This window comes from Xyrauchen texanus, chromosome 5 (assembly GCF_025860055.1).
Source record: "Xyrauchen texanus isolate HMW12.3.18 chromosome 5, RBS_HiC_50CHRs, whole genome shotgun sequence".
Classification (NCBI taxonomy): Eukaryota; Metazoa; Chordata; class Actinopteri; order Cypriniformes; family Catostomidae; genus Xyrauchen; species Xyrauchen texanus.
The window spans coordinates 18,502,024-18,525,302 of NC_068280.1; the positions used below are offsets into that span (position 1 = coordinate 18,502,024).

The window sequence follows — 23,279 nt, forward strand, 5'->3', positions numbered from 1 at the left end:
TCCTGCCCCCTGCAAAATTCTCAGGGTTGGATGGCAAAATGCTCCCCTGCTCCAACACAACAGTTTCTAGTGTGTTTGCGCATGTCTTTGGAGTGCCAGGTTTTGGAAAGAGGGTGTATGGCTAATTCAATGGCTAGTCTGGTGGAAGTTCTAGAAGGGCTAAAATTGCGTCCAGCACTTTTAACATTTGTTTTTGTGATATTTGCATTTCAAAGCAACAAAACTCCTGTTAAAAAGTAATAAAGAATACTAAAAAAATACTGAAATATACAGTTTAGATTTAAGCAATAAGGCATGAGAGGCTGTGCTATATTGTAAATATAGTCACAGCTTAAGTGCATTGTTAAGCACGATTCAAAGCAGAGTTCCTGCAACCCCTTCAGCCGTGACTATTTTCACAATTATGGCATGGCATCGAAAGCCTTATTGGTTTTATACAACGGTCACCACAAAAATATTAAGGACACAAATGTTCATTAAAATTATATATTTTGAAAGTAATGCTGTTGTTAAAAAAAAAAAAATTCCCATCTTAGATCTATAGCAAAGTTGAAGTCCATCCTCTCTTTTGATGATTTGGAGAAGCTTGTACATGCCTTTGTTTCTTCTCGTTTGGACTATTGTAATGCTTTGTATCTGGGTGCGAGGAACAAGGAAAAGAGACCATATTACCCCAGTACTGATTTCCCTCCATTGGTTAAAAATCCAATACAGAATCCAATACAAAGTGTTGCTATATGTATTTAAGGCTCTCCATGGTCTAGCACTACAGTCTCTGATTTAATAAGTTTGCATCAACCTTCAAGGTCTCTCCGTTCTGGTGACAGCTCTTCGATCTCACCTTAAAACTCAAGGTGATAGAGCTTTTGCGGTGGCAGCCCCTAGACTTTAGAATGACCTTCCGTTGGCCATGAAATCATCTCCGTCTCTACTGTCTTTCCAGGTGCCTTAAAAATTTATTTATTTTCTCTAGCTTTTAATTAATTGCATTATAAATTGTACTAGGTCAATTTATCTTATCCTGTCTTTGTTAGTTTTAAATGCTTGTTAAATTTTTAAGCTGTATGTATGTGATTTTATTTTTTGTAACATGTACAGCACTTTGATACCCAGTGCGGTTTTTGAAAGTGCTCTATAAATAAAATTTTGTTGATTTGAGTAAAATAATTAAATACTATCTTTCTGCCAGAAAATATATTCCCTGGCAGTAAACAGAACGTTGCTAGGCAATTGCTATGGGAGCTGCGGAGTGATTCAAATAGAAGTTCTGTGAAGAGGTCAGAGCTGTGCTTTATCATGAATAAAGCACTGCTGTTGACCAATCAGCACCTAGGACCAGAACTATCTGTTTTATAAAATTATTTTATTCTCATATTTAACTTTCTTTCTTTCATGGAACACAAAGGGAGATGTTACTCAGGTTACGTCCACATTAATCCGGATACATTTTTCGTTTTCGAAACTCTGTTCACACTGCCATTTTCAAGCCTTTTCCAAAGGTTGCTCGTCCACACTAAAACATAAGAAAACTCGTAAAACCCTTACTGCACCCCTTAAATTGCTGTTCCATGTTCGGTCTGAAATGCAAATTGTCCTTGTGTTCCATCACTGGACAGCAATTATGAGTAAGCTTTCCAACGCCTTTGAAGGAATGCAATGTGAAGGTTGTAATAAGTAACATTTATCTTTAACAAGGTTTTCAAAGTGAAAAGCAGACACAACAACGCTGCTTCAACATGGGCCGCCATCTTGAGTGTTCTGGGTTCAATGGATCACATGACAACATATGTCATCACTTTCAGATATCTCCATTTCCCCAGTCCACACTACAATGTGAAGAAATGTTTTCAAATCCACTTGGGAGAGCATTTTTGAAAAGCTCCAAAACACTGTCTCAGTGTGGACGGAAGGCCAAAACGTAGAGAAAAGGATGCGGATTCAAAGAAAAAAAATTTTGTGTGGATGTGGCCTCAATCACCATATCAGCTTTATTTCTTTCAGGGGTACCTATGTAGCAGCTTTGCACACTGTTTAATTAGATTTTGGCTAATTTTGTTCAGGTCAGATAACACCTGAAATCCCTGCATGATGCTTTCACCAGCATACTTTACTGCAGGTAGTGTATTTTGATATGTGGGCAAAGCACATATTGCTTTGAATTTTGGTCTTATCAGACAAATGTTTCTCAGACTTAGCAACAGTAACTTTCGTATGATTTTGAAAGGCAAACTTCAGACGTAGTCCCCTATACAAGTCAGTGTTATGAAGAGCTCTTATCTTGGATCTTAAAATGGTTCTAAAATACTGAACTTTGTAGCTCCTTCAAAGTGATTGTCAGCCTTTCTGTCTTTCAAGTCTCTTTCTTTTATGTATAGAGAGTTTTGAGGGACAGTGTCTGTCTGGGTTGTGTCCACCAAACAATGCCCATTGACACATTCAAAAACTTAAGATACTGTTTTGTACACAGCATTCATTTTAACAGCTGTCCTAAAATACAATTTCTGTCATGATTTAATCATCCTTAAGTCTTTCTTCAGTGGACCACAAACAGAGATATTAGGAAGAACATTAGACTCAGTCACAATTCATTGTATGGAAAAATGATGCAATGAAAGTGAACGGTGAATGAGACTGAAGGCCCAGATATACTGCATATGAAATTGAAGAACGAACGGGTGTGACATCATTTAGAACAAAATCTGGCCAAAAAGACCTTTTTGCCTTTGTTTCAGTGGTTTGCAACAGCTCGTCTGGGCGAACTTTTAGGAAAAATTCTTACCAGCTCCTAAACACCTTACTGCTATTGGTCCATGTCATCAGTAGGTGTGACCTGGAGCTCCACCTACCTTAAGCATGACAGCTAATTTTGTTTACCTTGTTAGGTCAGTCAAAATCAGTCAACATAAACACACTGGTGTATAGAATTTTTAGCAAGATGGTGCAAATTTACCTACATATGTACAATATACATTTTTCAAGAACATGTCATGTGGTTTTTTGTTTGTTTAATTAGTCTACAAAAGGAAACAAATCTAATGAAATACTCCCATTCACACATTTACCATCTCCAGGTGAAGCCATTCACACTTCTGCCCATAGATAAGCCCCTATCACCATTCTTTTATCTTTATTCTGCACATTAACACCTTTATACACTCATCTATGCAGTAGTATCAGTGCTATCATAAATTCCAATGTGTAATTGATGCAAATCATGGCCGCATATAGCATGTTAGCGCAATAGAGGTGGCTCTGTAAAATATTAAATATATTTAAATACATTAAATTATGTTTTAGTGCTTTGACATCAAATTATGTTTTAGTGCTTTGACATCTCACAGACTAAATATGCATAACTAAATTTAAATGTATGTGATTTGTAATTCAGTAAAATTAATGAATTGGTTAAGGATCTGAATAATGTTGCAAGACACTGTCATTAACAAGGAGATATTTTGCCGTATTGTAAAATAGAAAAAACTATTCAAGAAACTTTGTTTGTTTGTCAAGAAATTAAGGGTAATTTACATAGTGCTCATGGTTGAAAAAATCCTAATAAAAGGATTTTGAATGGCGAAGAAAATTGAAACAAAAATTTGTTTGAATTAGAGGCTTGTCACCTGCCTGTGTCTAATGAAATGTCCTTTTTCTGGAAATAATCTTTTTGATTAAAAAATGCTAAAATTTTTGGCAGTTGTTATGTGGGAATCCATATGCTTGATTCCAATAGATGATATATCTTTCATATGTACTTGGATTGAAGAGAAGGACATATTGACGAGGAGGAGGGCGAGGCTGGGCCATGAGGGTGCACGGCTGGTGATGAGCCACCTAATTAGCGGTAGAGAGAGAGATAAAGGGGAGCCAGGGACACCAATTCGAGAGAGAGAGAGACACACGCGGCCGCTGTGTGTGTGTGCGTCTATATGTTTTATGTTGTTTTAAGATTATTTCTGTAATTAATGTTCCCGACTCCTTGCCCATCCTTTACCCGTTACAAATGGCTATAAGCCTAAATAAATCATTAAATCCATCAACCGACCCCATTCACTTGTGTTAAATTTCTCACAACGAACTTGTGCACATATATGTCAATTGGATAAATTTGGTTCAGTCGTAGATTCACTAACATAATGTATGTACTTAAGGTTTTAAAGGAAAACATTAAACTCTGTTGAAGACAGGTGTGTAAGTCCTGTCAAAGCAAGGAAAACACTCAACTGACCACACAGGCTTCCTAGTCAGCCGGTTCTGTCCGAGCCACCTTGACTGTGTTGGTGTTAGAAATACGTTTGGACTAACATTTGGAAATGGTATGCTTACTCTCCAATTATGGCTGAGGCTTGTGTTGGCTGAGACTGACAGTTGTGTGATGATTTGTTTAAAGGAAGCTAGAGACCTTATGCATGAATGTGAGAGAAAAATAGAGAAAACTGGTAATGTGTTAAGAGAGAAAGCAGAATTATCTGATTCCGTGCTCTGATTCTCAGAGAATGTTCTTCTCTTTTTGTTATGAACTGACCACACAGATGTTCAAGCCGTAGCACGTAAGAAGAATACCGGGGGGTGTAGGGGATGTTTTTGTAAAGCAGAATATAAATTGAATTAATTATGTGAATTTCAATATTAGCATTGCTTTGCAGTAACATCACAAATTTCACATGAGAACAGCAACGAGAAATGAACTCCAGAGAGACAGGAAGATTGCTGCATGAATCCTATTATACCCAAAGGGTCTGTTCCAAAACCAAGTGAGCTGTCTAAAGAGATAGCATTTTAAGGTATCAAATGCACACTCCTGATGCGAAGGCTGCTCCAACAACAGGAGCACACAGGGGATCAGCATGCTGTTTCCAAATGTTGATGAACCCTGAAAATGACCCCATTCTGCCAAATTATTGACAAGCGTCATCATCCATCAGACATTTTTTGTCCTTTGAGATCAGTCTGGTTCCATTGTAGGTACCAGGAACCTTAATTATGCTGCCTTCTAAGGTACCTCATTTCAAACAAATTCTAAGATGTATGTATCAAATATATCACTCACAAAGAAAACCATCCCAGACATCAATAATGAGCTTGGTGAAAAATAAATCCAAGATGGTGGCAAAAACGTTTATTACATACTTATACAGTATAATTAATTATATTGAATTTAATATATGCATTCAAGTCATGTCAAAGTTATCGTATTTGCAAGTTGAACGCACATGAATGCCACTGCAAAGTCAAAATTATGAGCTGGGGTGTGTCATTTTAAGAATCAAGTTGGAAGCAAATTGCTATCAGAAATAATTCTGTTTTACTTGAGGAGTTTGACTGTGCAGTTCAGTTTGTAAGCACGTTTTGTACTTTTAATGGAGTATAACAATAAAACTTGCCTTATTTAGCTGTTTAGATGTTTAATGCAACATCAAGAGTTTGCAACAAAACTACATTTCCCATAATTACAGTATATGTGGCCACATAAGAATGATAAAATAGATAGATAAAGCATTAATTACAGACCTAATACTTGGCTTTGCTATTCATTTTGCGGCATTGGTGCTAAAAAAAGGTTCCTGGATTCACTAGTAAGGCAAAATAAAAAATAAATATGAAATCGCAAAATGGGTCTGTTCTTTCTGAGTAAAATTACTTCGTAACACACACCATCTATACGATTTTCGACTTTGTAAGTACGTACAAACTTCCCAGGAGGATTTGAATGCACCATTATCCTTTCATTACTGAAAATTATTGGTAGAAAATAGTTTAAAATGATAGAATCTGACTATTTTACCCAAAATGTGTGTAATGTGTATATTTATGCTCATTCCAAAACGGTCACATATGAGGCTCAATTTCAGTTAGGATGCTGCCATAAAAGGCAGCTGCCTATCTTGGCAGGAGGTGGCGAGGTAGATAACTAGGTTTTTGGAATAGAACCAATATGCTTGTATGTGTATTTGGAGCTTAATGTACCTTTTGGGATCCACCAACTTGTAGAGCTTTCCGCTGTGTGATTGTGTTGCCATGCTTTTGCTGGAGGCAAGGATGTAGACCTCACCTGCAGAGGAAAGAAAACATGTAGGTCTTTATGGGATTTCATTTGTGTTATCTCATCTTCCTTCCTTCCTTCTTGTTGTTGCACTGGACACTGGTGCATGAGAGGTTTTCAAGAGGGGCTCATTAAATCCTCAAGCAAGTAATTTAAAGATGAGCAAGCTTGCAGCTCTGTGCACAGATTGTAAACATCAGTAGACTGCCATAATGGCCTCCAGTGCAGCCTTCCAATGAATCCCTCTTACAAATCAGTAACAAATGCTATTTCTCCCTCACAGGGGCCCACTCTTGGCAAAGCACGGGATTTATTCTCTGCCACACTTGACCTGGTGTTTGGATTTGAGAGTTTATGTTCCTTGTGATGCACTGAGCTGTGGGGATATTATGTACATGGTGGCAGAGAGTACAGCCTAGCAGTGAGTTGCCATAACTTGCTTTGTGATCCCTGCCATGTTGAAGCACTGTGAATTGAGGGGTTGGCACACAGTTCAAATAAAATGAACCCTATTACCACACCAGTGAGCCAAAAATCAATTGTTACCAATGTTAAATGTGCAAGTAGGGAAACGGAGATTGCAGATATAAACCATATCTGCTGACAAATTGTGTTGACCTTCAATTTCTAGTCGTTATGTCAGTCAACAGCAAAAAAGAGGAAGTAATCTCTCAGGAAACCAAAGAAGTACAATGTCATACCAGAATGTGCCTTGGAGGAAAGTTATTTTAAAGTGGGAATTGGGACAAGGGATTGGTTTTCCACGGTGACCCCCGTTGGCTCTATCTGTTCTGTATCATTCAGATGACATTTGAATTTTAGAGGTATTTGTTTTCTCCTTTCTGTGACATTACCCTACAGTATACTGTTTATCCAGATGTAAAATGATAACTTCATCAATAGCCCCTGTCAAAACAAAACAAATCCTTTCTGTTCTTTTGCAAGTATTTGTTACTGCTTTACAATATGGTTGTATGCAGTAACTTTATTTTATGCTGAAATTAATGTTTACTTATTTAACATGTTTACAGCATTTATTAATCTTGGTTACTGTTCATTTCTACATAAACAATTATTTTTTTTTAAATTAGTTAAGTAGTTAACATTATGAACAAACATGAACTATGATTAAAATGTACTATTCATTCAGTTCATGGTACCTCATTGTAAAGTCTTACCAGTATTTATTATTTTGAGAAATCCTGTACATAAATCTATTTTGTGTAATATATTTGTCAAACTATGAGAAAACCACAAAGACACTTACAAAAGTTTACAAAATGTACAGTATAATGAGCACTCTTGCTTTTTTTCTTACTAAAGTTTACTGAGAGCTCACTGACCTAATTCATCTTCGCCAAACCCCAGGATGTGGCCTACTAGCGAGGAACCACAGGAGCTGCTACTACCAAGACAAAGAGGCTTCTCTTGCCACAATCTGTCTTCTGAAGGCCTCTGGAGAATTCTGAAGTTCCTGAAACAATGACAAAGTCAAGGGTTAAAATCACAGATATTGTGAAGTTTCATATTGGTGCCAGTTTCCTTGCTTTATATCATAGTTTCCTCCATAATGCCTTAGCCGAGTTGAGTGAGCATCACGACTGTTACCAAACACAAAATTACATGACAAAACAATGGGAAGAATTTACTGCTCCGGTTTGGCAGGAACAATTTATTTTCTCAGTTTTCCACAGTTTATCTCTCACTGCTGAAAAAAAGAGCACGTTGATAGTGAAGGATGATGGATTACAACCATACGTAAAGTGTAAAAAACATATTCTGGTGGCCAATTGACCTGGCAGGAAACCTTCTCTTAATTTACACTGAAAAAACAATTTTTCCTCACCGGGGTGTGTGGAGGGTGTGTTTTTTGGCACAGTCACAAACACAGGAAAGAGGGCAGTTTCCATTTGCAGCTGAACGATTACCACAAAAACCCAAAAATCAAGAGGCCTATCAAATGAAAGCTAAAAATCTGATTTTTTATTTGTTATTGTTTTTTAACATAAGCAATTTTTCTCTATTTGAGTTTAACTGAAGATATAACCTGTAAGCTGCAAATCTCATAACACATCAAATGGTGCAAAGGTAATGCAAGGCATATACTGTACCAAGTAGTTTATCATAATTAATAATTATAATATCTGATCACAAAAATTATACAACATACCCATTTTTATCTCCAAATACATAACTTCCATAAAGTCTTCTTGACTGACACCCTCTGTAGATGAATCCACCGATTGGTGTTGCACCTCCGTTTGACCCCAAGTCAAACATAGATGGCTTATTTTCTAAAGGCAAAGAGACAAACCAACAATTCACCAATAGATAATAAAAAGAAGAAGAAAAAAAACAGTACTTTTATGTTATTAAAATATTAACAAATACATTTCATATATATATATATATATATATATATATATATATATATATATATATATATATATAAAAAGATATTTAAAAAATATATTTATGCATTTGACAAACTGAGTGTCTGCAGAAACAATTTATCACCTCAATCACCTTTCTACCCCTATGTTGCACAATAATGCAAAGTTGATTTACGTCAATAATAACAGGTTGTTTTGTGTGTGTAAAGGATATTCATATATACCACAGTCTGTCAGGAGAACATTAGCACTTCACACAGGGTGGTTTTAATAAAAAAATAAAAAAATGTAAACTTGATATGCCTATGTTCATTTCACTAAATGTCCTCGATAACACTGAGTTTGAGCTCTGTTAAGTTTACATGAAGTAATAGATGTGTGAAGAACAGAGAAATGGTGAGGTAATCCTGCAATTACTATCAAGTGTTTGTGTATATTTGTGTATGTTTGTATGGCTACACAGATTACAGCAGTTTAGGGAATGGTGAGTATTATAATGTTACAGTCAGAGCCCCATAAAACAATAAAATGTGATTTAATGAACTAACTCATTCTGCATAGTGATGGTTTAACATCGTAAATGGCCTGATGTTTGGGGTAATTTGGCACATTTGTGAAACAATCTTCTTGGGGGTTTAAATGCATTGGTTGGGAGAGAGCCATCATTGTTTGATGCCAATGTGTTAGGAGGAGTGCAAGAAAAGGAATACATTATTTAAGCCATTGAAAATAATATTTATTAGCTTCAGATATTGATTTTAGGGTCTCAGTCATCACAACTGAGAGATGAAGTTCCATGTTGGTCATTTTGTGTTTCAACAATGTACTAAACGACCAAATGTTCTTTGACAGAGATAATATTTATTAATGCATATGTGCTTGAATTCCCATGAGGAATAAAAATAAGCATATATATTTATAAATGTTTTTTTTTCTAGAGTGTGTTCTCGCATTATGCAATTTTTTTTATTGGATTGAAACAATATCCTTGAAAACAGCATTAATGTGTTTCTCAGAAAAGTCTTCAATAATCTTTTGGGAAAGTACCCTCATTCCATCTAAGACATTCTGTTCTCAGCATAAAAGTTTAACAGCACTTCATAAGCATTACATGGACCGAAACAATAATTTAATGCTTTGAGAAATGCAAGTGAGTGGTTGCCTTGTTGGAAAAACTACTTGGCTAGTTGAAATGTCTTTCTACAGTACATGTACAGTAATTAATCATGTTTTGAGTAACCAACCACCTCTAACAGCCATACCGTAGTCTTTCCCTTTGATGACCTGCAGGATCCTGCCTGTTGTTGTATTTTTGCCAACAGTGTCCGTGCACAGGATCAGCAGACTTCCATTGGTGTCCATGTGAAACTTATCTACTGCACACCTAGAAAAGTTAGTACATTGATTGTAGTGACTTAAAAGGGGCAAGACCAAACAGAAAATACATATTGCAAGAAAGCAGCAGTGTAGACAACATTGATGTAACTTGTTATTTGACAAACTAGTTATTTAAATGTATTTTTTAGAAAAAACAGTCAGTAAATTAATTTACCCTACCTTCCCGGGTCATGCAGTCCATGGGCAAAGATTTCAGGGGGCTGATTGGTGCTGTTGAAATAGGGGTTGTTTCTGGGTATAGAGTAGGGAGAATTACAAAAATCCGTGTCCACATCCACCCTAAGGACGGATCCTGTGAAATCACTATGGCACAAATACATTCCATTGAACACACTGTGTATGCAGATATGAATAATTAGCAACATAGACAGTGGCCCCAAAAAGTATTTAGACACTTAAGTCACTTAAAAATACCTTTACAAAATAAAACAAAATAACAAAGCTAGAGGCATTTGTTTTAAAGAAAAATAGCACAACCAAACTTTTCAAGCAAACATATCACAAACACACACAAAAAAAGTTTATAAGGTTAAAATGATGAAGAAATAGATATAGTGCTGATAATGAATAAAAAGTATTGTGACACTTTGCAGATGTCAAACATTAGTAGAACATATGACCTATCTTTTGTTACTCTGTTATGACACCTGAGTGAACTAAATGGGAACTTACACTAAAATGACCTTGACACCAGTAAATGCAAAAATGGCTGAAATTTCTGGCAGCTTTTGTTAAAAGATACCACTTATATATAATTTATATTTTAAGTGTGACATTTTAAGTGTGATTGTAAGTGTCCAAAAGTATAAGTAAATTATGACAGCTCAAGCATTCAATACTCTACCTCAGACCGTCCATCTCCTCCATATCGTCCAAAGTGATCATGCCATCGCCTAAAAATATGTGCAGAAGCCCATCAGGCCCAAACAGAAGCTGCCCTCCCAGATGCTTGCGGTGGAGCTCTGCTACTTCCATTAGAATTCGGGTAGTCCTCGTGTCCACCTGGTTGGGATTTTTCCTTAAACCAAAAATGGAGTTACATAAATGACATAAAAATTATTCTAAAAATAAGCTACCAATTTTTATATTTTTAATAAACAAAAATAATTAGTCTTTTAGCATCATGTGTTTCTCTCAGCCAAATGACAATGGTAAGCTTGACATCAAAAAGGCTATACTATATATATAAACAATATATATACTGTATACTATATTTCAACTAGTTTTGTGAAAACTCTTTTTTTTTTTTTAATGCAGCTGGGATTCTAAACACAGTCAGAATGGAATTTCAGCCTTCGTGAGAGATCATTTCATTATGTTGTCATGATTACATATCTCTATAAAAAATCCATTAATGTCCAATGGAAATGAGCACGGCTTCTCAAAACTGATCCAAAACCGCATGGAAAACAAATTTTGCACATACATGTCCATGTGTAATGTTTGATCCAAAGCCATAACCACATATTGACATTGAGGGACTAAATGTGTGGTTAGGACTCAGTTTTGTCCTCACCAGAACATTTATTTCCTTATTTCCTGTTATTTTACTGCCCTAAAAAAACAAAACGCAGTAACTACGTCAATGCTGAAACTAAGGAAAATGGCTCCAAAGTTTGTGGATTGTTAGTTAGACTCATTTAGATTGATCTAAATCTGAGCATAGTAGAGCCAAATCCATCTGTTACAATATAGATCATACGTAGTATAACTCAATTTTAACAAAATGCATAGTTACTGCATTTTGCCTTTGCAGAGCAGAAAGCTTATACTGTATGTCCTAATTGCTTTTTATTGACATATTTATTGAAATATTTTGATTATTGACAATTTGACTATACAGTATATGGATATGGGGGACACATTTTTAACTTAATTGGTCAAGTTGAGACAGCAATGATTAGGTCCTCATTACCTGGACACTGTGTATTCGGCTACGCGAAGAATGTGGTCGTGTGGTCCAACCGCCCAGCGCTCTTGTTTGGTTGTGTAGGAGACGAAGAGCTTTCCATTTTTCTTATAATTGGGATGGAATGCAAGGCTTAGCAAGCCCCTTTCATCTCCTCCCTGCAAGTCAGATGGAGAGCACAAAGAATCCAGAAGTTAATTATGTTTCTTTTTTTACCGGCATGGGCTGCAAAAAGCTAAAGGGGGGCCAGTTACTCCATGCCCTCTTGCCCCTTGCTTTTTTCCCTCCCCTCTCCTTGACTACTGCATTGCAAATGATTATAAAACATTTGGCTTCAAGCAAAGCCCCCTCCACACCCACCCTTTCACCCACCTGTCTTGGTTATAGGCACTTGCATTTGGGAGCAGGCCCCTCTGGGATGCCCAGGCCCTCCTTGAGTCCTCCATTGTGCAAGTGATTTGTGTGTGTAATCTTTGGGGGATATCCGTGAATGCAGTGCACAGTGGCTGAAACAATTCATTAGCTCGCTCGCAGTTTATAGAGAGCACAAAAGTCGTCGCCCCCCCCTCGCGCCTCTCTGTCTTTTTAGTTTTAAATCCGTGCAAAATTTGAGAGAGGCAAGAAAAAGAAGGGACAGAAAAAAAAACTAAACAAGGACTGAACTGCCAACTCCCACTGTCTTGGCAACATGTTTAGAAAACATTGACATTGCTTGTGTAATAGGTGAAACCTCTCATCCCGGAGGCTACTACATGATTTGTCACTACTAAGGTGGTCCACTCATCATAGACCATAATAAGCAGCTATATTGCTTCAGTTTCTGGGGAAAGTAATATGATTGGGCTTTCCTCCCTTTCATCTTTCCAAAAGTCAATTTCTTTCTGGTAAAAAAAAATAAACTTGAATGAACAGACGGCCAAGTGAATGCCTTATGAATGAACGAATGAATGAATGAATGGGTTTGAGGCTTCTCTTTGAAGAAAAAAAAAAAGAGATAATGATTAAGTGCCAATCGTATGCCTAATGAATGAATGAATAAAACTGAAGCATTTTTCTGAAGAAATTATGATGATTTAGTGCTTTGGGATGAGACGTAACATCAGTTTAATTATAGCTCATAAACTAACAATTAAATGATACTGGCTGTACGTAAACAAATCAAGTTTTCATGAAATTAACTGGCTGTGTCATCTCTGCAGCATTCCTTTCTGATTTCTCAGAGGAATTCACCAGAGAGAAGTCTTCTGTAGATTGCTCAAGTTAACGGTGTGGTTCATCTCGCTGTACACGCCAAAACACACAGATCATAAATTGGTCAGAGCGGCTCTGTTGGACTGCGCTAATGTAATCCAATTCAGATAGGGTACAAGTGCAAGCACTCTATCTCTGGAATGCTCTGGACGAGTTCAAATTGGGTCTGTAGGGACACGAATAATAACACTCAAAGAGTCCTCTTGAGCAGACCACAAAAGACAGAAAGAGTTGGTGACAGCTAAATAACGACTTATGAGTCAAGTTCACATGAGCCAAACTTTGTTATGCCTGTTAAATGTCTCAACAGGGTTCAGTTGAATTAACAGCAGGTTAATGGTAATTGGCTTTCGATATCTCCTCATATGAAAGTTCTTAATTTCCAGAAACTTACAAAAATGTACCTATATGTTGGACTCCTGATTTTGAATTACTGACCTGAATCCCTAAACAAATGCAGAGGGAACAGGTCAACTAAAGAATTCCAGCGTGTCGTATGATCTCAGGGCAGGGACCACCAAAGAACAATGTAAATGTAATGAAATATTAGCTTCCACTAATGATCGTTCATTCAACAAATAGGCACACCCCTGACTGTATGAAACAAGCTCCATTTTTCCAAGATCATTCCTCTGCGTTAGGGTTGTGCCGATGGACGATATCATCAGAGCCACCATCGTGATGCCTCGCCCCCTTCTGCGAGTCTTGCTAGTGTGACTCACTAATCCTAGTCTGTTCTATAGTTAACCTAAAAACTTTGCAGGGATTGCTCTATAAATTAAATTGAGAATATAACTAATGCATATATGCTATTTTAAATACTGTAGTATATGCCAGAGACGTGACGTGTTAGTCTGTGAAAATACCGTGTCAGGCAGGCTACACAAATATTGATCTTGACATTGTTAGCTTCTTGTCTTTTTTTACATGTCTTACACTGTACATTTAGATTAAAATATTTTATGTTGTAGGCTACAAGAAAATAGCCTTTATTAATTAATTATTAGTAGTTGTAGTGTCTCAGAAAATCTTGCTCATTGTCACATAGCTCTTGTATACACTGAAGCGGCAGTTTAAGATAAACCCAGACCAGCTGAACGTCAAATAACTTTTGTCTGGTTAATACTTTTAAAGAAAAATTTCCTTGGCCATAAATCCATAATGTCAAATCAAATGAAAGAAACAAGGTGAATATGAATAACACACATTTATTAAAACATAGAAGAACAACAAATAAAGAACAAGAAAACGGGAACAACACTCAGACCGAAACTCGGCATTAACATTTCACTTATAATTAGCAGCACAATTAACTTCAGCGCAGGCTACAAAATAACTTATGTTATTGAAATATTGTAAAGTGGTCATATGAACTACACAAATGAACGTTTAAAAAATAATATGCAAAATCGAATAGCTCCATAACGGATGGCTGAAAAATGCGTAAAGAAGTCTAATATCTTTCACCATAGACCATGTTTAAATTTCGATGTTTCTGGCCAGAAATACCAACATATTCACTTTATCTGGTTTTAATAAGCTGCGGATTGGAGTAACTACACTACCCGCTGTGCTGAAGACCCGCTCTGATGGAGTACTGGTAGCACATATGCACAGATATTTCCATGCTAATCTTGCCATGAACGGAAACCTTTTGTCGTTCGTTTTCCACCAAGTCAGCGGGTCCTCTTCCCCATCAATGGCCATTTCCTGCAGGTACATGGTCATTTCTGCCTCGACCTTTTGCTCATCAGTGAGTAAAATAACGAAATTATAGTTTTTAAGTGAAAAATAATATTTATGTAAAGAGATATATTAAAATAAAAAGTGCGCAACTCTTCTTAAGTGAAAGCTAAAAAAAAAAAATGCTTCACGTGTCATGCAACCTACTGATAAAGCGCCGACGAGTCATTAGTTGGGTTAGTAAAATAACGAAATTATAATTTTTCATATAATTTTTGAAAATTATATGAAATTATATAATCCCCCCCCCCCCGACGATATCATCGTCCATCGCGATGTTTTACTGTCAACATCGTCAACTGCCAATTTAGGGGACATCGCCCAACCCTACTCTGCGTGCTTCCAAAAACTTAAATTAAGAGAAGAAAAACTCCATGATAACCTCCCTCCATCCATTATAGCAGATGTAATCCTTTGCCGTAGACACATTTAACAGCAATGCTATTACACATTGCTCTGTAACACTGAAACAGTTCATAGATTTAGCAGTCACAGCAAATTATGTTAGACATTTCATATAGACATTCTTTAATTACAACTTGGATCACACTGTTGTCAAAAAAACACTACAGTGGGGTTCCGGAAGTAAAGATCCCATTCACTTTAAGCATAGAGCAATTGACTTTTAAAAGACAGACCTACCGTAAACTCCAAGAATGTTAATCTATGGTATGCTTATGTTGAAGCTGTCTGTCTATGTTATTTCAACTTAATTTTTTAAATATTTAAAACATTTGAAATATTTAAAAAGTGTTTAATAGTGGAATTCCTAGTGAAAAATTACTGTACCTATGATCCTGAAGAGAAAGATCCACTAATTAGAGAACTACAGCAAACAAATTGCGGGAAAAGCTCTCAACAACTTTTTTATATTTTCTATAATTTCTAATTAGATACTTTTTCAATACTTCATGGGATTATAGTTCATTCTTTCATGACAGATGTTAAAACACAGTCTTGTACCTTTGTCTTTCTATTTGATTTTGCAACACTTTTTTGCTTTAAATCAATGTTTGTAATGTTGTGATTCACCTCGGAGCTTGTTGGTTTGGTTTATGTCATAAAACTCTTTAATGAAGGTTTTAATGGGGAAAATACTTCCAGAACCAATATGGCTGAAAAAGTTGGTGGGCACTGTTGCACTCTACATGAAAAGTTGTAGCTGCTATATGGTTCTGTAACTTTACATTCAGAGGTTCTATGATTGCCTGTTACTTTGACAGTCTTGTTCTTTTGAACAGTCCTGTAGGTTTGGACTACACGACTGTCACTTGCTGTTCATGTTGCTGATGGCACGCAGCTCAAGTTTGTGTTTTAAGCCTGCTAAGCCTTCCCTATTTTATCTTTTGTATTAAAACACTTACTGCACTTTACTTTCTATTGAGATTTGTTGCGATTTCATTGCATCTGCGTTTTTCTCCACTTTGCCTTTTTATTGTGATTTATCATAATTCGACTGCGTGCATCCATTTTTACATATACATTTCAAACTCCTGCTGCACAGGAACTACAAACTGGAACCAAAAACACCTTTTCAACAAACAACTGTGGTAAGTCATGGCACCGTCACATGTTATTATCACCAACCCTGCATGCCACATGTTTTTCATAGCTTCATCTGAAAGTGAGGGATTCACATTTAATACATTTAAGGAATTAGTTAGGTTGACGAAGAAGATTACGGAGTTATAGACACACATCTGAATGCTAGTGGAGGTCAATGAGAAAGAGAAGCTGTTATATACTGTTTTGAACTCGGCCAGTACTGCGAGACATGTACACTCTTCGCTTCCACAGTACTCTAGACTTTTTGTTTGCTAATACAAACAAAAAGTAGTGATTTGTAAATTACATTCACCCTTTGCTATATTGAAAACTCTACAACTACACTCTACACGGAGTTAAAGACACACATCTGAATGCTAGCGGAGGTCAATGAGAAAGAGAAGCTATTATATACTGTTTCGAACTCGGCCAGTACTGCGAGCCATGTACACACTTCGCTTCCGCAAGAAGAGCCCCAACAGCTTAGCAAATGGGTGACGACTCGGCAGCATAACCACAGGGCAAAGCGACACCACTCTCCCTTTCCTGTTAGGCTAGGTCCAACTACAGCTTCGCCTTCCAAAACGGTCAGAAATCTAGGGGTAACCATTGATGATGAGCTAAATTTCACAGACCACATTTCAAAAACTGTAAGATCATGTAGATTTACACTCTACAATATCAGGAAGATAAGACCCTTCCTCTCTGTACATGCCACACAACTGCTCGTTCAGTCACTTGTCATAACTAGACTGGACTACTATAACGCTCTCATTGCAGGCCTTCCTGCATGTGCTATTAGACCTCTGCAAATGATCCAGAATGCAGCAGCACGTCTGGTCTTTAATGAACCTAAGAGAGCACATGTTACACCACTCTTTGTCTCTCTCTACTGGCTGCCGGTTCATGCACGTATTAAATTCAAGGCCCTGATGCTGGCATACAAAACAGTCACTGGGTCTGCTCCAGCATACCTAAAAACATTTATGCAGAGCTACGTTCCCACCTGAAGCCCGCGGTCGGCTAAGGAACGTCGCCTTGTCGTACCAAAACAAAGAGGCACCAAAACACTTTCCCGGGCTTTCAGTTTCATCATACCACGGTGGTGGAATGACCTTCCCAACTCAATCCGTGAAGCTGACTCACTCTCTATCTTCAAAAAATGGCTAAAAACACATCTTTTCCAAAAGCACTTAACTAGTCACTAAATAAAAATATATATATATATATATATATATATATATATATATATATATATATTTACATTTCTTGTTGCACTTAAATCTGTTTTGTATACTATTCTGATGATAGTGAAACTTTGTAATATGGCACTTTTTGTACCACTGTCTCCCTAAGATGATTCGCTGATGTTTTTTCCTCTTTTGTAAGTCGCTTTGGATAAAAGCATCTGCCAAATGAATAAATGTAAATGTAAATGTTTTCCATGAGGTTCTCCCAACTCAGTAACGCACACACTGAATTTCCTGTTGAAAGCGCCCTGGTTATAGGGAATTCTATTTTAATGATCGATGAAATTGAGACTCTAGCCGCCATTGTCTGATGTGTCCTGGGGGTGAGAGTGCCTCACATCAGAGCAAAGTTAAAAGTGCTGGCTAATGCTAAACATAGATTTTCAAAGATTGTTATTGATGTCGGCACTAATGATATCTGGTCGGAGTTGGTGTGTTACAAAAACTATGTCAGACACTGTAATGTTAATGTAAACCGTTAATGTGTTGAGCTTGTATTAGAATTATTGATCACATGTGTGTTGGAAAGTTAGTATATAAGAGTATCAAGTGAAAAATGTAAGGCAAACACTGAGGAAGGTCCTGTTGGACAGAAACGTTTGTTGTCCTTTTCATATATTGCATGGAGCACTATATTTGCACAGATTTGCACTTATGGAAAAATAAAAGAAGACTATATTGAACATCTCGGTTTACAACCCTCTTTTATGTGGAAAAATGAAAGCGAGTTGCATCTTTTTTCACTTAAACTGTAGGAAGATTTAAGCATTTGCAACCACAACATACATTTTCAACTTTAATAAAATTTAAAAAATAAAATAATAAAAATTAAAAAACATCATTCATCTGTAATGAATAACATGAACATGGGCTTGGGATTACTTTAGTAAATCTTTGTTAGTCAACACCATTACCTGCTGCATCCACAGATGCAAGTTAAGACTTTACTATGCAAAGCAGAAGCCCTAATCAACACTGTCCAGAAGCACCACCGACTTCTCTGGGCTTGTTCTCATCTTAGATGTAGAGTAGAACAGTGCAACTGTGTTTTTTGGTCCGATGAGTCCACATTTCATATCATTTTTGAAAAACACAGCCATTGTGTTCTCCATGCCAAAGAGGAAAAGGACTATCCAAGTAGATATCCGCGTCTGATCCAAAAGCCAGTGTCTGTATGGGCCAGGGTGTGTCAGTGCCCATGGCATGAGTAACTCACACATCTTTGAGGGCACCATTAATGCAGACAGATATGTACAAATTTTGGAGCAGCATATACTGCCATCCAGCACCATCTTTTCCAGGGTCATCCCAGCATTTTCAGCAGGACAGTTTCAAACCACATACTGGCTTGCCTGCAGTCCTGACCATCTCCAATTGAGAATGTGTGGTGCATTATGAAGCGCACAATACAGCAACGAAAACCCCCATACAATTGTGCAGCTGAAGACCAGCATAATGGATGAATGGGGGAAAATTCCACTTTTATACTTAACAAACTTGTGTCTTCAGTGCCTAAATACTTAATAAGTGTTATTAGAAGAAATGGTGATGTTTCACAGTGGTAAAAACTCAACTGTCCCAACTTATTTGGAGTGTGTTGCAATTAACTGATTTAAAATTACTGCACATTAAAAAAAGCAATGAAAGTCACAAGGTAAAACATCTTATAATGTTTAGTTGTAGTGTTTTCAATATAGCAAAGGGTGAATATAATTTACAAATCACTGTTTGTTTTTATTAGCATTTTTCATACTGTCCCAACTTTTCCGGAATTGAGGTTGTATTCCCTACGAGTAACTTCAGTCCTTCGCTGTCATAGGTCAGGAAGAGCTAAAAAAAAACGTAATGCATCAAAAGCATCATGTATGCTAGATCCTATTCCCACTAAGCTACTGAAAGAGGTGTTTCCTGTAATCTTAGAAGCTCTTCTCCATATTATTATCTCACTATATTTAGGACATCAAAAAACCCTCAGCTTGATCCTGGAGATTTGGCTATGTATAGACTGATCTCAAAACCCCCATCTATATCTAAAGTACTAGAAAATGAAGAGTCCTCCCAACTATGTTCATTTTTAAAGAGGAACGGTATCTGTAAAGAATTTCAGTCAGGATTTAGGCCCCATCATAATACAGATTCTTCACTTTTCATAGTTAAAAAATGACTTGCACTTTTATTTGAACGTGGCTGCATCTCTCTTCTATTCTTTTAGATTTTAGTGCTGCCTTCGACATTCTCTTGTATAGGCTTGAGAACTATGCAGGCATTTAAGGACAGGCATTATCATGGTTTAGGTCCTATTTATCTGACCGCTACTGCTTTGTTTGTGTTAATGAGAAAATTTAGATCAAGTAGAAGTAAAGTATGGAGTGCTGCAAGGCTCAGTATTAGTTCCTCTGCTTTTCTCCTCGTATATGCTTCCTCTGGAAGACATTATCAGGAACCATGAAAATTGTCTTCACTGTTATGCTGACAATACTCAGCTTCATATTTATTTGAAACCAGGTGAAATTTCCCAATTCTCCAAGTTAGCAGAGTACATCAATTATTTCTAAGACTGGATTTCTAGAAATTTCCTTCTACTCAATTCTGTACAGATGTATTTATTATTTGACCAAAAACATCTAAAAATAAGATGGTAGAATATAATTAGTCTCTCAGTGGATCTACTGTTACATCTTCTTAATTGACTTCTATTACAGGTACGTAGATAACTAATATTGGCATTATATTTAGGCTGTATAGCCAGAGGGGAACTGGCTCCCCCAGCTGAGCGTGGTTTCTCCCAAGGTTTTTTTTTCTCTCCATTAACTAACATCGTAAGTAATCTTTGACTTGCCCCTCTCAGAGAAAAGCACAGAAAGATTAGATTGTAACAGGCGTAGTGGCCAAAGCACATAACTGTTAATCAGAAGATCGTTGGTTCAAACCCCATGGCCACCACCATTGTGTCCTTGAGCAAGGCACTTAACTCCAGGTTGCTCCGGGGGGATTGTCCCTGTAATAAGTGCACTGTAAGTCGCTTTGGATAAAAGCGTCTGCCAAATGCATAAATGTAAATGTAAATGTAACAGCATTTTTGTAAGAATGTTGAACGTTGAACATTGACCAGGACCCACCCCCGGTAGCTTCTTTTCTTTCAGGGCTTGATGCATGGCCTGGCTTGCACATTGTTTCTGAGCACCTTTTGATCCTTATTGGCTCAGGCAATACTCCATAAAGAGGCATTCCATCTGAGCTGATATGAGAAAAACAACGCATTGTCTACCTCAAAGCCAATCTGTTGTACACACTAATTAAGAACCCTATTTACTTCAACACAATGAATCCCAAGACCCAAGCAAAACCCCGCCTTCTCCACCTGTTAACACACATTAATCCTGTGACAGCGCTGGAGTTCTGGGTGAGGATCACTCACTTTCAAGAGGTGAAAAGGAGCAGATCAAATTGTAGGATAACATTCTCACTCATTACAGCGGCAGCTCTCTGGAGTGATCCACAAATCATATGAATGGCTTCATCACAGGTGCTCATCCTGTCTCAGTGGTCCACGCAAGTCTAAACCTTGGCCAGGAACTCAATACAGTAAAGAGGAAGATATGTGAGATGACAGGAAAGCAGCAGCTATTTCTCAAAGAGACCTATTAAAAGAGTCAAAGGAGAGAGGAAAAGGTCCATTTGTTAGTTAGTTGAGAGCCCTCCTGGTCATCTAACTGAAAGCGCTCAACAGCTGTGCGTGTCAAGTGACAGAATGCACAAAATGCAGTGATGGTTTTGATTCAGTAAGAATTTTTTTTTTTTGCAGCTGGACCCCCTTGAGTTAGCTGACACACCACAATGGAACTGCGCTCACATTGTGTGCAGATGTCTTCCTTGCTACGTCTAGCAAGGACAACAACAGAGCAATACCAAAGTTGTGTACCAATGACATCAACATGGAATGAATCAGGGTTCAATTTTTAATGTCTCTTTCACAAAAAAATTTATAAGATAAACACTTAAATGCAAAACCCTACGCTTCAAGGTATTTCTTGTGACTGTATGCTCTGGGCTTCTTTTCGTCATCTGGAATATGTTAGCCAGTTCACAAAACATCCAAAAATAGTTAACTGGTAAAGTACCTTCACTGATAGTGTTCTTAATTTTTTTGAAAGCAACACATCTCAAGTTGGAACAGTGTTGCAGTTGAATACCAGCCACAGATGTGAAAGAGTAATTAAGTAGTTTGTACTAAATCAAACAGGACCACAATTCTACAACATGTTTCCACAGCAGCCAGTGCAATGCACCTTGCAAGATAGGTCTTGGTCATATTGTAGCTTATTCTGCCCACAAACCACTCATTTACAAGGCTACATGATTGACATATGTGTTTCTAGGCGGGGGGCCAACATCCAATAAGTCCCAATTAACGACACCTTTCCCGCATGATTTAGCCAACCCACTTAAACCTAGAATTAGAGCATACTTGTATGAAAATAAAAAAACGTTATGGCTATGCCCTATTTTGCGCATCTGGCATACTGCATAGCACTACTCTTAAGACATAGTGTTCTTAAAATAGGACCCACAGTGTCAAGGTATAGGAACTTAAACTAAATGTGTTATGAGACACCAGTGTTCTATTGATTGTGGTGCATGCGTCTAGCTTTAATGCAACAACAAATTCGGTCTAAACAGCCCTGATGCTGAAACTATGGAGTAAAAAGAAGAAAAGCTTCTACACAGCCAAAAACAATAAAGTATTCGAGGTGCTTTGAGATACACTTTGGTTCTTTCATTGGAGGATTAGAATTATGCTACCTGTGATATGTCATTGAGGTGAGAAGAATGAGAGCGCAGAGGATGGGCGAAAGGTGAGATGAGAGCACCCTCCAGGACTTGGCTGCACATAGACGAGAGAAGATGATCAGTGAAAGGAGGAGAGTGTGTACGCTGGGGGAGGTGAGTGAAGAGATTGTGTGTTTCAGTCACAATGCTCATTATGTAGTTTATAGATGATTTTGAGTCATTTAGAATGTTACAAATGGCTATTTCTCTTTAAATAAATGTTGTATTCCTCAAATTTTCTGTTTGTCCAAGAATCCTCTTGCAGCAATGCAGGTCTTTGGCGTTTAGAAGCTGCTAGTTTAGGAACTGTGAGGTGTTTCTCAAACTAGAGACTGTGATTTACTGGTATTTTTGTTGTGCATCTGGTCATCCACTTCCCTTTCTATCCTGGTTAGAGATTGTTTTTTCAAAACAGTAATGTACAGAGAAAATAGAATTTCAGGAGAAATATGTTTTTTTTGCCTTTTTTAAAACCAAAATTTGGCATGTGTAAAGCAACTTGTAAAAACTAAATTGCTCAGCAAATGGGGAAAACACCACTGTATTGCGCAACCATTTTCAATTGTTCTAATAAGAACAAATTTTCTTGAGTACCAAATTAGCACTTAAGAATGCTTTTGTAAGGAATAGGTGACACAGTATATGTTTGCCATCACGGGTAAAGAAAATAATTGAATAAATATCACTTAAAACAATTCTATCAAACCGTAATAATATTGGCAATTAATGACTTTGACAGTGTTTTTGATCAATTTAATACATCCTTGGTGAAAGGAAATGTCTTTGTGTTCTAAAAATGTTTGGAGGATTGTGCGGGAGAGAGAGATCGTTTACGGACATGTCCGTTACGATCTCTCTCTCTCCCGCACAACCCTCCGCAGTTGGCCTTTATCCCTCTCGGAGGCTTGATTAGCCTGATA

The 23,279-nt window shown here is 37.2% G+C and overlaps 1 protein-coding gene across 1 annotated transcript in view; it reads right to left on the minus strand.

Annotated features, from left to right (window-relative positions):
* Positions 1 to 23,279, minus strand: part of LOC127643438 (hedgehog-interacting protein-like) — a 57,344-nt gene that overhangs the window by 14,808 nt on the left and 19,257 nt on the right. The window contains exons 5-11 of the mRNA XM_052126191.1: positions 11,747 to 11,898; positions 10,676 to 10,849; positions 9,991 to 10,134; positions 9,696 to 9,817; positions 8,211 to 8,334; positions 7,384 to 7,514; positions 5,965 to 6,049 (exon numbers count right to left, since the gene is read on the minus strand). Of these exons, the coding sequence (XP_051982151.1) occupies positions 5,965 to 6,049; positions 7,384 to 7,514; positions 8,211 to 8,334; positions 9,696 to 9,817; positions 9,991 to 10,134; positions 10,676 to 10,849; positions 11,747 to 11,898 (932 nt within the window). The remainder of the gene's footprint in view (positions 1 to 5,964; positions 6,050 to 7,383; positions 7,515 to 8,210; positions 8,335 to 9,695; positions 9,818 to 9,990; positions 10,135 to 10,675; positions 10,850 to 11,746; positions 11,899 to 23,279) is intronic.